The sequence below is a fragment of the Micromys minutus genome (assembly GCF_963924665.1).
Source record: "Micromys minutus genome assembly, chromosome: 33".
NCBI classification, from domain to species: Eukaryota; Metazoa; Chordata; class Mammalia; order Rodentia; family Muridae; genus Micromys; species Micromys minutus.
In genome coordinates, this window is record NC_137968.1 from 5,622,661 (window position 1) to 5,634,663 (window position 12,003).

Here is a 12,003-nt window from a genome sequence, read left to right on the forward strand (position 1 = left end):
ACTGATAGCTTGAGATATTACTTATCTTCTCAACAGGTATTCATTTAAATACTTTCTACTGCAAACAGTTTGTTGTTTTATGTAGATAAATTTATGTCCAGAAATGATTTTATGTTAAGATTAGTTTTTAAGATTGCTTTTATTTTTCATTTATTATTTTTGTGTGTGGTTTATAGCGGAATGCTTGAACATGAATCTGAAGGGACATGTGTCCTTAGGCATGCATAGGGAGTCAGAACAGGACATCAAGTGCCCCCTTCAGTGGGTGCTGTCTGTGTCATTGCCCTGAGTCAGCTGCTGTCACTTAACAAAGTTCCCCTTTGTCACGAGGTGTGTTCATCTGCCTCTGCCCTCAGGACACAGACATGCTCAGCCAACCCGGGCTGGTCCATGGATGCTGGAAACCAAACTCAGGGCCTCATTCTTGGAGAACAGAGCCCTTTCCCCAGCATGACTTATGGAGGCAAAATGTAATGTTTTTTAATTTCCTTATGGTACTAATGAGTTGGCTCAGCAGTTAATAATGCTTGCTGCTCCTGCGAAGGCCTGAGTTTGGTTCTCTGAACCCTTGTGGTAACGGCAACTGACAACCACCCACAACTCTACTTCCATGAGATCCAGTGACATCTGACCTCTGTAGCCAACAGGCACACATGGAGCATAAATTTAGGCAAAATATCCACATAAATTAAACAGACCATTTTCTTCAGTGTGATTTTTTTTTACTTTAGTGTCCCTATTTTATAAAATACAGCACAGTTTCTTTTTAAAAAATGTTAACAATCAGTGTTCCTTTAATAATAAGAATGGTGAAATTTAAATTGATACCTGAAGTTATAGGTAAATAAATGTCTTTAAGGTCTACGCTTATATATACATGCATATACATGTGTATGTGTCTATTCATATGTGTATATATATGAAATAATGTATATCTATGTGTGTATATATATGATATATATATATGCCATACATATATATGAAAGCCAGGAATAAAAGGTCAAACAAAAATGAGTTGCAGAAAAACCTGTCACTGGCTATGATATTTACATATAGGAAGAATTAGCTATAGTTAGTTTTGTTGGCATGAGACATAAAAAATAATAAAGATCAGTCCTAGCACAGAAATTTATGAGTATCTTGTGAAGTAAATGAGTTATGTTTTCTTCAGAACTAAATACTGATAAAGAATTGAGTTAAAATTGGGAGCAAATCCTTTTTAAGTTGACAGATAATGTGTGACCCAGCCTTACACACAAAAGAAAGAAATACATCTTTCAAAAATGTTTTTTTGAAGAGCTACTTAATAACAAAGACAAGATAGAAACTTATTTTTAACATTTTTCCACTGATCCAAAATTAAAATCATCGAAAGTAAGAATGTTATCTTAGTTCCTAGAATTCTCTATGTCATGTTTTTCCATCTTGTAACTTTTGATAACAGTTTTTAACTTTATTTTTCATTTGCTTAAGTCCTTCAACTCTATCTAAAATTTAACAAAGTACCAGGAATCCTTACTTAGTAACTGTTCTCTCCTTTTGATATCACTGTGAGATGAGGAGTTCATTCTCTTTAGCATTTACTCTTCTAGACTTTTCTACTGTCATAGCTTCCCCTCTCTTTCCTTCAGAGTCCTTGCTTAGCTCTGGTTGAATAAATATATATCTCTAGTTGAATAGGGTTTTTTTTTTTGCCTTCAAAGTTAGTGTACTTTCAAAACCACCAACTCGGTACCCCTTTTTAAAAACCTATTTCACATGACATTTTTGCAACTTTTGACTGCTTTTATGAACAGTTTCTTCTCTTGCCTTCTGTGGAATTCGCCAGTGTTGTGGATTCAAGTCTCTGAGAACCTGTGTCTCTCCCTTAGCCACACCTCTCCCTACCTTTGCATGTTCACTGAGCTGTCCTCTGGACCTTTAGCATCTCCCCTCCTTATACTATCAGCTGGTGTGCTTCTGCCTCCTCGTATTTCCAGGGCCCTTCTTGTTCAAATACTTCTCAACTTATCCTTTCAGCCTGAACTAGTGCCCTAAGCATTTGTCTTGAGAGTTCAGGAGCCGACATCAGTTCCAGAGTTGATTACTTCCTATCTCCCACTCCTTTAGCGAATGCTTTGTCCTCTAGAGACACGGGGGCTTCCCTCTGGCACCATGCAATGTGGACAAGCCACACTACGCTTCTCTACGGTGTGCTGGCCTCCTGCTTTTGTGCCATTATTTACAACACTCTCTTCCCTGTGTGTTCTCTTTCTCACCCACGATGCAAGTCACACGTTCACACAAGCTTTGAGCTCCTCAAGTCTCCCAGCAGTAGAATCTCTTAGTGTCTTTCCTCTGACTGTTTCTTGGAGGAAACTTAGACTGAGACTCTAAGTGTCTCAGTCACTGACTTCTCTGTAGAATGCTCTGTACAATGACTCTCTGGTCCTTTTGTTTTCTCTCACTGCAGAGCCACAACCACCACCAGCGCAAATGGAGTCTACACACCTTAGGGAAAGATGCTCTTCTGCATAGATTGTTAGAAATAAACATTTGCTTCAAGTAGGCTGACTACAGGGAACTGTTTGAGAGGAGAAAAACAAACCAAATTATTGTTTGTCCCCTTCAGTTTCAGCCCCCTTGTGCAGGAATGTGGAGCAGAGACACCAGCTCAGCCCCCACCCATTCCCTTGGGACCTGACATCAAGTAGGTGCACGGGAGGTATTAGCTGCAGGAACCGGTGCATTTGCACCAAGATGTTTGTAGTTGAAATTAGCTGAATCAAGAAATGTTTGATGGCCAGTTATTCAAGGGAGAACAGAAAAGAAATTAGGTTATATCTCTAAGGATAATAAAGTACTAGCTGTTATAAAAATTGCAATGCTTATAAGATATGTCATAATAAAAACATTTTAAAATAATAACTCATATAACTGTGTCCTTAAGTTAACAATGAATGAAAACAATGACACTTCTTATTAAAATATGAAGATACTCAATGTAGTTTTCTGGTAGTGCAGTATATGTGTGCTTTGTGTGTTTGTACAGGCTTCTGTGACATACATGTGCATACTAGTGCACATGCATGTCTACGCACATATGTGTGTGGACCAGAGGCCAAAATCAAGCGCTTCTCTCTACTGCTCTCCACCTTCTTTTTGTTTGTTTGTTTGTTTGTTTGGTTGGTTTGGTTTTTGAGACAAGGATTCTTTCTCATCAACTCCGTTAGGATGGTTTGCCCCTGAGCTATGGGATCCACCTCTCTCTTCCAGTCCCCTACCCCAGAGTCACACCGCCAAAGCTCAGATCCTCAGGCACTGAACCAACCAAGCCACCTTCTCAGCCCAGGTTCTGTCCTTCCTATTTATCTATAGATCGACCGGCCTACCTACCTGTATGATGAGAGAACACAGATGCCATCTGGGAAAATGCATCCAGTAGAATAGATGACACTGGAAGTTATCACCTGAGAATGGCCAAAGGAAACAGTTGTAAACTTTGAGCACTACCCGGAATGGTGGTCTAGCAGCTCAGGAGTCTGAGACCAGAGGATTGCCTCATAGCTTACGGTCAGCTGGGCAGCGTAGGATGGCCACAGCTCAAAGGATCGTACAGAAGGAAGAGGAGGGAAGGGACCATGGAAGATGAGAGAATATGTAATGATATGAATCACAATTTCATTTTATTTTCATTAAATAGTTTTACAGTCATGGTAGAGAAAGGAGGAATTTTTCTAATAATTTAAGGAAGTACTTCTGAACTCAAAAATATAGAGATAGACTAATTTTAAATAATTGTAAGTGTTCGACCAAGGAGTATTCCCAATTCTTTACTGATTCAGCCTTTTCAAAGGTCTCTCTTTAAAGAGGGTTTTATGATGTCCGAGATCTAATGCTGGCACTAGACTCTATGATCCCTCCAGGAGCCTTTGATTGAGTCTTCAGAGACCAAATACTGGTACTCCATCCCCGAGTCTTCTGGTAGAACCTATGCAGTCGGCGTTCTCAGTCTCAGGTCTCAGCTCTGGGCAGCTCGTTTGATAAGAATGAACATTTCAAGCTGTAATTTTGTTCTAGTGCATCCAGGCTTTATCCCGGGATTTCAGCCTACGGAGCTTTAAATTATCTAGTTGCCAGGCTTATTCCTGCCTCCGGGTGCATGACTCCACCCATCCCCTTTATTGGCTCCACCCATCCCCTTTATTGGCTCCACCCATTCCCTTTATTGGCTCCACCCATCCCCTTTATTGGCTCCACCCATCCCCTTTATTGGCTCCACCCATCCCCTTTATTGGCTCCACCTATCCCCTTTATTGGCTCCACCCATCCCCTTTACGCCCACATCACTCGTTGTGGGTTTGTTTTCATCATTGGGGCTCAGCTCATCTCCCTAAATTTTCACCTAAACTTTCTAGATCATCATTATCTGTTTTGTGTGTTTTCCCTCGTCACACACTACTCGATGACACGGTCATTTGTTTATGTCTTGCCCCATGGAATCAGAAATGAAAGGGTCATGGGAGCAAAGGCATCCCTGCTCCAGCTCCCCTGCAGAGTGCAAGGTCAGCCACACAGCAGCTGCAAAATAGGTTTTAAGGGGATGATCAGCCCAATGACGTAAGTCTTAAACTTCAAGCTTCTATCATAACCAAAATCAAAGACTTACTATGAGAAATTTTCCACATACTTCAGAGAGGTTTTCTTCGATGCTTGACATTATCAGGGTGTCTGGACACGCTAAAAGTTGACACCAAGGATGTGTTCTTGTTTTCTTTTATTTTTGAGAGCCTAATATGATTAGACATCATTTCTCCTCCCCTTTATCTCTTTAGACCTTTCTATATACCCCCACTAGGTCTCTCTTACATTTATGTCCTCTTTTTCATTCATTATTATTACATGTATACATAAATCTATATATGTGTATTCCTAAATATAGCCTGTCTGGTCTGTAATGTTACTCATGTGTTTTCAGAGCTGACCATTTAATATTAGGTAACCAATTAATGTGCTTTTGGCCTCTGCCCTACACAAAGAAACCACAGCAACTAAGGGATGTTGCACGTGGGAGAAATAGTTTTCACCAAAGAAAAAAAATAACTTTTTTTCTATAGATGTTTTAGTGCATTGAAATTTTACATACATCTTAGCTGTTGGGAAAGGAATTTCAGAAACTCTGGGAGTCACATGTGCCCCTTAGTTGATCTCACGTGAATAATAAACTATTCTGAGACCATTGAGCATTTTTCCTGTCATGAGACTCAAGACTTGAACCCTTAAAGATTTGTCACTAATGACCATAATCAAGACAGATTCTTTGACCAAAGAAACTTCACTACTTAGTTAAATATTTTTCCCCAGCCTCAGGGCATGCACTTTATGGTATACACACATACATATCCCCCTATACTAATGCATTGTATTATTTTAATATAACCTGTTCATATTTAGGACATCCGATAATATTAAAATCTTAAATAAAATAAATAAATAAATAATTTAATTTAATTTTAAAATTAAAATAAATAAATAAATAATAAAAATCTTAAATCAAGCTTCTATCATAACTAAAGTGAAAGAATTACTATGAAAAATTCAGTTTTCCATATGCTTTGGAGAGATTTTCTTCACTGCTTGATCCCGTTGGGCTGTCCTGACATTACAGTGGGTTTTTCTCTTTGTAGCCCTGCCAGCGTTCTTACACAGCCAACAAACAGCATCATCGCCGTCTCCCGACACCGGTGATAATTAGCATTCCCTAAACACTCTAATAAATGATTGCCACTGCGTTTGCTTAGATGGTCATTTGGGCCATAGTGAAGTAAAGCTTATTAAATAGTGAATAAACCAACATTTAAGTTCCACATGTTTAAAAAGAAACAGGTAGTTCAGTGGATCTTTTTTTTTTTTTTTTTTTTTTTTTGTAAAAAAAAAGGGAACTTAATGCAGACCCAAGATGTTTTGTTCTTCTTTTTTCCACGCTAGTTCTAAGCTAGACTCCAAGGTCTCACACTCTAAGAATGAAATCTCTACCCAACAACTGCCAAGACTGCAGTTAACATTGGCTTATAGGACGGAGAAGATAGCTTAGTGGTGACTTTGGATGCTCATCACACATATCCAGGCTGGGTGCAGCTCACACCAGTAGCCCTAGAGCTGTGGGCAGAGGCAGGGTGATCCCAGAAGCTTTCCCAGCCAGCTGGCCTCCCTGAACCCTTCCGCTTTGTTCAGGAAGAAACCCTGCCTCAAAAGTAAGAGGGGAGGCAATAGCACAGTAGCACCTCACTCATGATGACCCCCGGCCTCGCTGCATGATCACAGACTCGTACACTAGACATTAACAGCTTGTGTCTTTGCACGTGACACCGGGGACAAGACAGTGGGAAGTCACCCGTGCCTTGCCAGGCGATGATGCTCGGAGGTTAGCTAACCCCACTGGTGCTTTGTTCACTGGGTGCCTTGCCCCGCTGCCCTCCCTGCCCTCCACAGATCCTGCTGCCGGGCCATCTGTCCAATGTACTACCCACAAAGTTCCTCCTCTTCCCAAAGAGGTGCACATGATACAGTATGTGTTCACATTGGAAAACAGCTTATTTATTGTGCTGCTATTGTAAGCGGTAATTCTGAGATGAACGCTTAGCTGTATTCTGTTAACTTATCAACTGATATATTTGAATTAATGTACTCTTAAATCTTTTCATAGCATGGACGTCTTTGGACAATACGTGCACATACTTTGTGGGGAAGACATGACTTTTCTCCAGTAATACTCGATTTGACTTTTAATTCTGTTTTCCGATGCATCTTAACAACTATGATTTTATTGTAAAACTGATCATTTCCATTGACAATTTTATATTTCATACCTTAAAGCTATAAAATATGTAAAGTTGGTATTTCTAAAACCAAAACTTGGAAAACACAAAGTCCTATTTAAGAATATGGAAACTTTGCCTGGGTCTGCAGGAGCACACAATTAATCATCACAGTTTAATAACACCGCAGGATAGCTAGAAAGCCATGGTCTCTAATTCATGGAGTGAACATAGGTTCAGTGCTTCGCATTTATGTAAAGAAAACTTATTTTTGGCCCTTGCTTGCTCTTTTCTTATGCCTCTTCTAGCTTATTTTATTTTATTGTTGTTACTGCTGATTCTTTTTGTTTATTCTGGAAAAACCAGAATAGAAAAAAAAAATGAACATTAAAAATATTGCTTGAAAAAAAGCAATATTTTTAGTATAATGGTATTATATACATATGTGTTTCCCATATTTTCTTATGCATGAATATTTTGCCATGTATTTATGTTTTCTACCAAAATAACCACCCTGTACAAATATTTCTGCTTATCTATATAGTTCTGTTATTTCTTGTTATGTACCTAATTGGTTCATCAGCTCATGAATCTAGACTTTCCACATTGACTGGTTTAGCTGCTTCCGGTTTCATTTCCTGTTGCTGTAAGAAGAATGTCCTGACAAAAGCCGCTCAGGAGTGAAAGGCTTCCTCTTAGCTCACAGTTCTTAGCTGTAGTCCCTCATAGTGAAGAGGTCAAGGGAAAGGACCCCAGCAGCTAGTCAAGACAAGGGGAGGAGGGGAAGAGAGAGAGGAAGGGAGAGAGGGGAAGGAGGAAAGAGGGGGAGAGAGGGGGAGAGAGGGAGGGAGAGAGGAAGGGGGAGAGAGAGAAGGAGAGGAATCCATGTGTGTTGTACCAGCTTGCTCTTCTTTCTACTTAAGAAAGTGTCTAGGACCCAGACACAGACTACGTACCACTTTAGTGAGGTCCTTCTTTGTTACTATGGTCTGGACAGTCCCCATAGACATACCGCAGACCAGGCTGATCCAGGTAACCCTGGTTGACACTGCCTTCCTTAAATTTGCTTGTCTTCTACAGTAGGTTAAATCCCTGTATAATATGTCTGCCAGCAAACAGAAGCTACAAATACCTGCTTTCCACCTGCCCAGAAAGCATATATTTATGTCAATAGACATTTATTAACATATACACCTTCAAAAGTATTTTTTGTTATGGACCAACTAGGCATTAGTAGATTTGTTTCTTTGTATTTCTTTGTTCCCGTTAGGCGTTTTTTACATTGTTAAATTTGTAATATAATTACAGCTAAAGCTGTACTTCTTGTTGAGTTTTACCTTAGCTTAAATCCTGAAAGTTGGGTTTTTAAGCTAAAGAGTATGCTTTTAAAAACTTTTTAACGCATGTTGCCAAATTTCTCTCCAAAAAATATCACTGGGCCAGATACAGTGTGTATATACCTGTAAATATAAATAATAAATATAAATATACCTCTGAGCCAGATACAGTGTATATAGACCTGTAAATATCAGGTTAAGCCAGTGCTATGTCACTAAGACATTGTTGCAAAAACAAAGAAACAAACGTAGAAAAGCCATAAGAACAGGCAAACTACTAGAAAACAAAGGAAAGTCTCACTGTTGTAAACACAGTGGTGTTGAAGTTTATCACACTTCAGACCCTTAGGAACTGATTCTCTGGTGTAATTTCTAGCGCGACAAGACTGTTTTTCTAACCACAGTGACAGTTCAGGAGAGTTCCCAAGCGAAGTATTTGTGTGATTGGTTTAGTTTAGGTGATCCCTAGAGAGGGAAGGACAGGAATCCTACCCTCAACCTCCTCCTGCAGACGTCAGTGGTTGGAACTGCCGTCCTCTCAGCCCTGGGGTTAGTATGAGATGAAAAGCACATTCATGTCATAAAACTGTCAATTCACTCCCAACTGTAGACACCCAAAGACATTAAGGTGAATGCACCTATCTGTATAACCATAGTTAACATCACAATATTTATCTGTTCATCTACAAATTGCTTTAATAGTTTACGTTATCATTTTTATCGTGATTATGTACTTTGTATCAACTATTCAAATTAAGAAGAAAAATAAGATAGTAGAAAGTATTGTGTATGCCTGACTTGCTTTGATGTAGTAGTTCAGGTAGTCCTTTAGTAAGGCATGCATGCGGCTGCACACCCCGTCACACACCCCGTCAGCTGTCACACTGTTGGTGTGGATGTGGGACAGAGGCCTTTATCTTAACAAAGCTGTCAGCTTCCGGGAGCGGGAGTTCTTTTTCTCCTGCAAGCATGCTCCTAAACTCAGATGCTAAACCTTTGATCTTATTTACCCGGAATCCATGAGCTATCCAGAAAGATGTATCATAGATCCAGATAAACTACAGGAAAAGGCTTCACACAGCTTTACTGAATAATATATTTTTAAGGGCTTTAATCTCTCCATATTCCCAAATATTATCATTTTCATTCATCAGCTTTTTCTAACAACTTATTTAAAATAAATATTACTGTTTTATAAATGATAAACCTAAGGCTCAGAGGAGAAGCAGTCATTCTTCATAATGTGTCTGAGAGGTCGCAGCACAGCCAGGATTCAACTGTAACTGCCTCCCACAGGGCTTTCTTCTATTTTCTCTTACTTATTAAGAGAACAAATTTAAACATTGTTTGTGTAGGGTACTGTAAAAATAGAAACACTGGTTTTCCTCTCTGTCTCCTTTCTCATTAAAATTCATATGAGGGATAAAATAGTTCAATGTAGTTTTCAATTTTCACACTCTTTTTAAATACTTGGAGATAGTTTTGTCTATTGGGTTTTTATTCTTTTTTTTTTTTTTTTTTTATGTGCTGAACGGTCCCATTAACAGGGCCAAAATAAAGCACAAACGCCGGCTCTCCAATACCAAGCCAAAATGATATCAAAATGATACCGCCTACCTAAGTGGCCTAACCCCTGCACAGGCTGTGTCCTTCCACAGCCTCAGATTTACGAGGCGCTGGGGAGCATGCGCGCAGACGTTTCTTGCCTACCGCTGCCAGGGACTGGGCAACCCCAGAGGCCTTGTCTTCCATGACCCTCTGCGGTGTTAGTTTTGCAGATCGTCTTTTCTGCTCCCGTTTCAGCGGTTCGTTAACTGCTTTCTGACTCTGTGCGAGCATATGAGGGAAGTCTACTTCTGAAAACTTGAACTAAGACAATTATTCCACACTTAAGCAAAGAGAAACGACTTTTTAATGCTTAAATCTAAAGAAAGTAGCCCTCTTAGAAAATTTAACCATTATCAAATAAGCCTTCTTAGAGTACGCGCGGCCTTGATGTAAGGCACACCCCTAAGTAAGCCACTGCCACACGCGTAGACATTTTGAGTCTGACCAGTATCCTCTGTGTAGTGAACTAGAGGCTGGCCTAGAACCTACAGAGATCATCCTGCCTCCTGGATGCTGGGACTGAACGTAGGCGTGACCACGCCTGGGGAGTCTGACATCCTGGATAGCAGCCTGTGTGTTACAGTTGTCTGGATAAGCAATAAGACATATTTAAGATTATAACACTTGAAAACCTTTAAGTCCCTAAAAAGCATTCCAAAAATGATAACGTTTGATTGTTGTGTTCCTGATGCTGCTTCTAAAATTCCTCTTCTGTCTTTTCCCTTGTCCCTCTCATCTTCACTTGTAACGGTCCACCGGCTGACAGTGTCTTTACATCCAAAATGCAAAACAGACAGATGGGCGTGTCAGGGAAGAGCGTGACCAAAAGCAGGAGCATCAGTGGAGACGTGTGTTCACTGGACAAGAACGACGGTAGCCAGTCCGACACCGCGGTGGGCGCCCTGGGTACCAGTGGCAAGAAGCGGCGATCTAGCATTGGGGCCAAAATGGTAGCTATAGTTGGTCTCTCACGGAAAAGTCGCAGTACCTCTCAACTCAGCCAAACCGGTAGGAATCTTTATGTTACTCTTGACTTCCTGTTTGACTTGTTACAACACACATTTTTTTTTCATGTCCTTTTATCACAGTAGTGTGTGGATGGTGACATCGTCCAGAGGAAAAGGACAGTTTTACTAGTTCATCCCTCTGAAATGTAACGATGATCGATGATCGTGGGTTTTTTTGCAGAGACCAAACAGCCTGCTTCAAAGTGAACTTTGGCCACTGTTGAAAATGCCTGTCTTTGCTCCCCAGGGGACAGGCCCTGGCCACTAATTGCTGCTGCTGCTGCTGCTGCTGCCACTGCCTGGGCGGCAGCTTTGATCTACAGGCTTTCCGCTTTCCCCCAGGTTCCTCACCAGGGAACTTATGTAGTTTTCATTCCCAGCAATTTGCAATGGAGATGACACGTCATATTTTGTGTTTATTGCTGACAACCTAACTTTCTTTTCAGCTTGTAAGCAGCATTTACCAGTACTATGAATTTCCTCACTGAGTCTTCTTTTCCTTGTGAAAACTCCAAGCTCCAGCATTCTTCAGCTGCTGGGATGGAAAAGTTTTGTTTTGTTTTGCTTTGCTTTCTGCTGACAGTGAAGATATTCGAGACTTTGCTACTTTAAAATTTGGTTTCTAATTACATCTTCAAAAATAAATTATATACAACACTCCTACTCAGAAAAGCCACTGTTAGCAATTAAGAAATTTGTGAGTCAAAGCAATGTCTTTTTTCCAAATAGCTGTTGCTAATTAAACATTAAAACCTTGGTATCTTGAAAATAATAGCATATCTTCTACTTAAACAAACACTCGTAATATGGTGTTCTTTTATAGCAAAATAAATTATAGGCAACTGGATTAAATCTAATTTCTGTTTGAATGCTAGGGGTATTTTTAATTGGAAATCAGAGTATATATCTACAACACAAAATAATTTAAGCTTGTATTAACTCATGGACCCGGCAAATCTTGGTTTTGGAAACCATACTTTTCAAACCATATTGAAGTAATTATTTGATAATATTCTTTAAATTCTGGTTACAATAATCTGTATTGATGTAGATTTTGTTATTGTAAACTCTTGTTTAGTGTTTTAAAATGCTATTTCTAATTTTTATATAGAAACATAATTTTAGTTCACAGATATGCAGATTATCCTCAATTATTTCAAAATAGCTAATACTTACACATAATTACATGTTGTCTTGGCATAACTGATGTTGGGAATTTGACTGACAGATTTTTTTTATACTTTCTAACAAAAC

The 12,003-nt window shown here is 39.6% G+C and overlaps 1 protein-coding gene across 25 annotated transcripts in view; it reads left to right on the top strand.

Moving 5' to 3' along the window:
* The window catches only part of RIMS2 (regulating synaptic membrane exocytosis 2), a gene marked incomplete at both ends in the record, with an annotated part of 425,123 nt that overhangs the window by 356,956 nt on the left and 56,164 nt on the right, over window positions 1-12,003 (top strand). For 8 of the 25 annotated variants that reach the window (XM_080909305.1, XM_080909325.1, XM_080909328.1 and 5 more), the window contains one exon: window positions 10,509-10,750. The exons of the other annotated variants lie outside the window; for them this stretch is intronic. In XM_080909305.1, coding sequence (XP_080765431.1) covers window positions 10,509-10,750 — 242 coding nt within the window. The remainder of the gene's footprint in view (window positions 1-10,508; window positions 10,751-12,003) is intronic. 25 annotated transcript variants of the gene reach the window in all.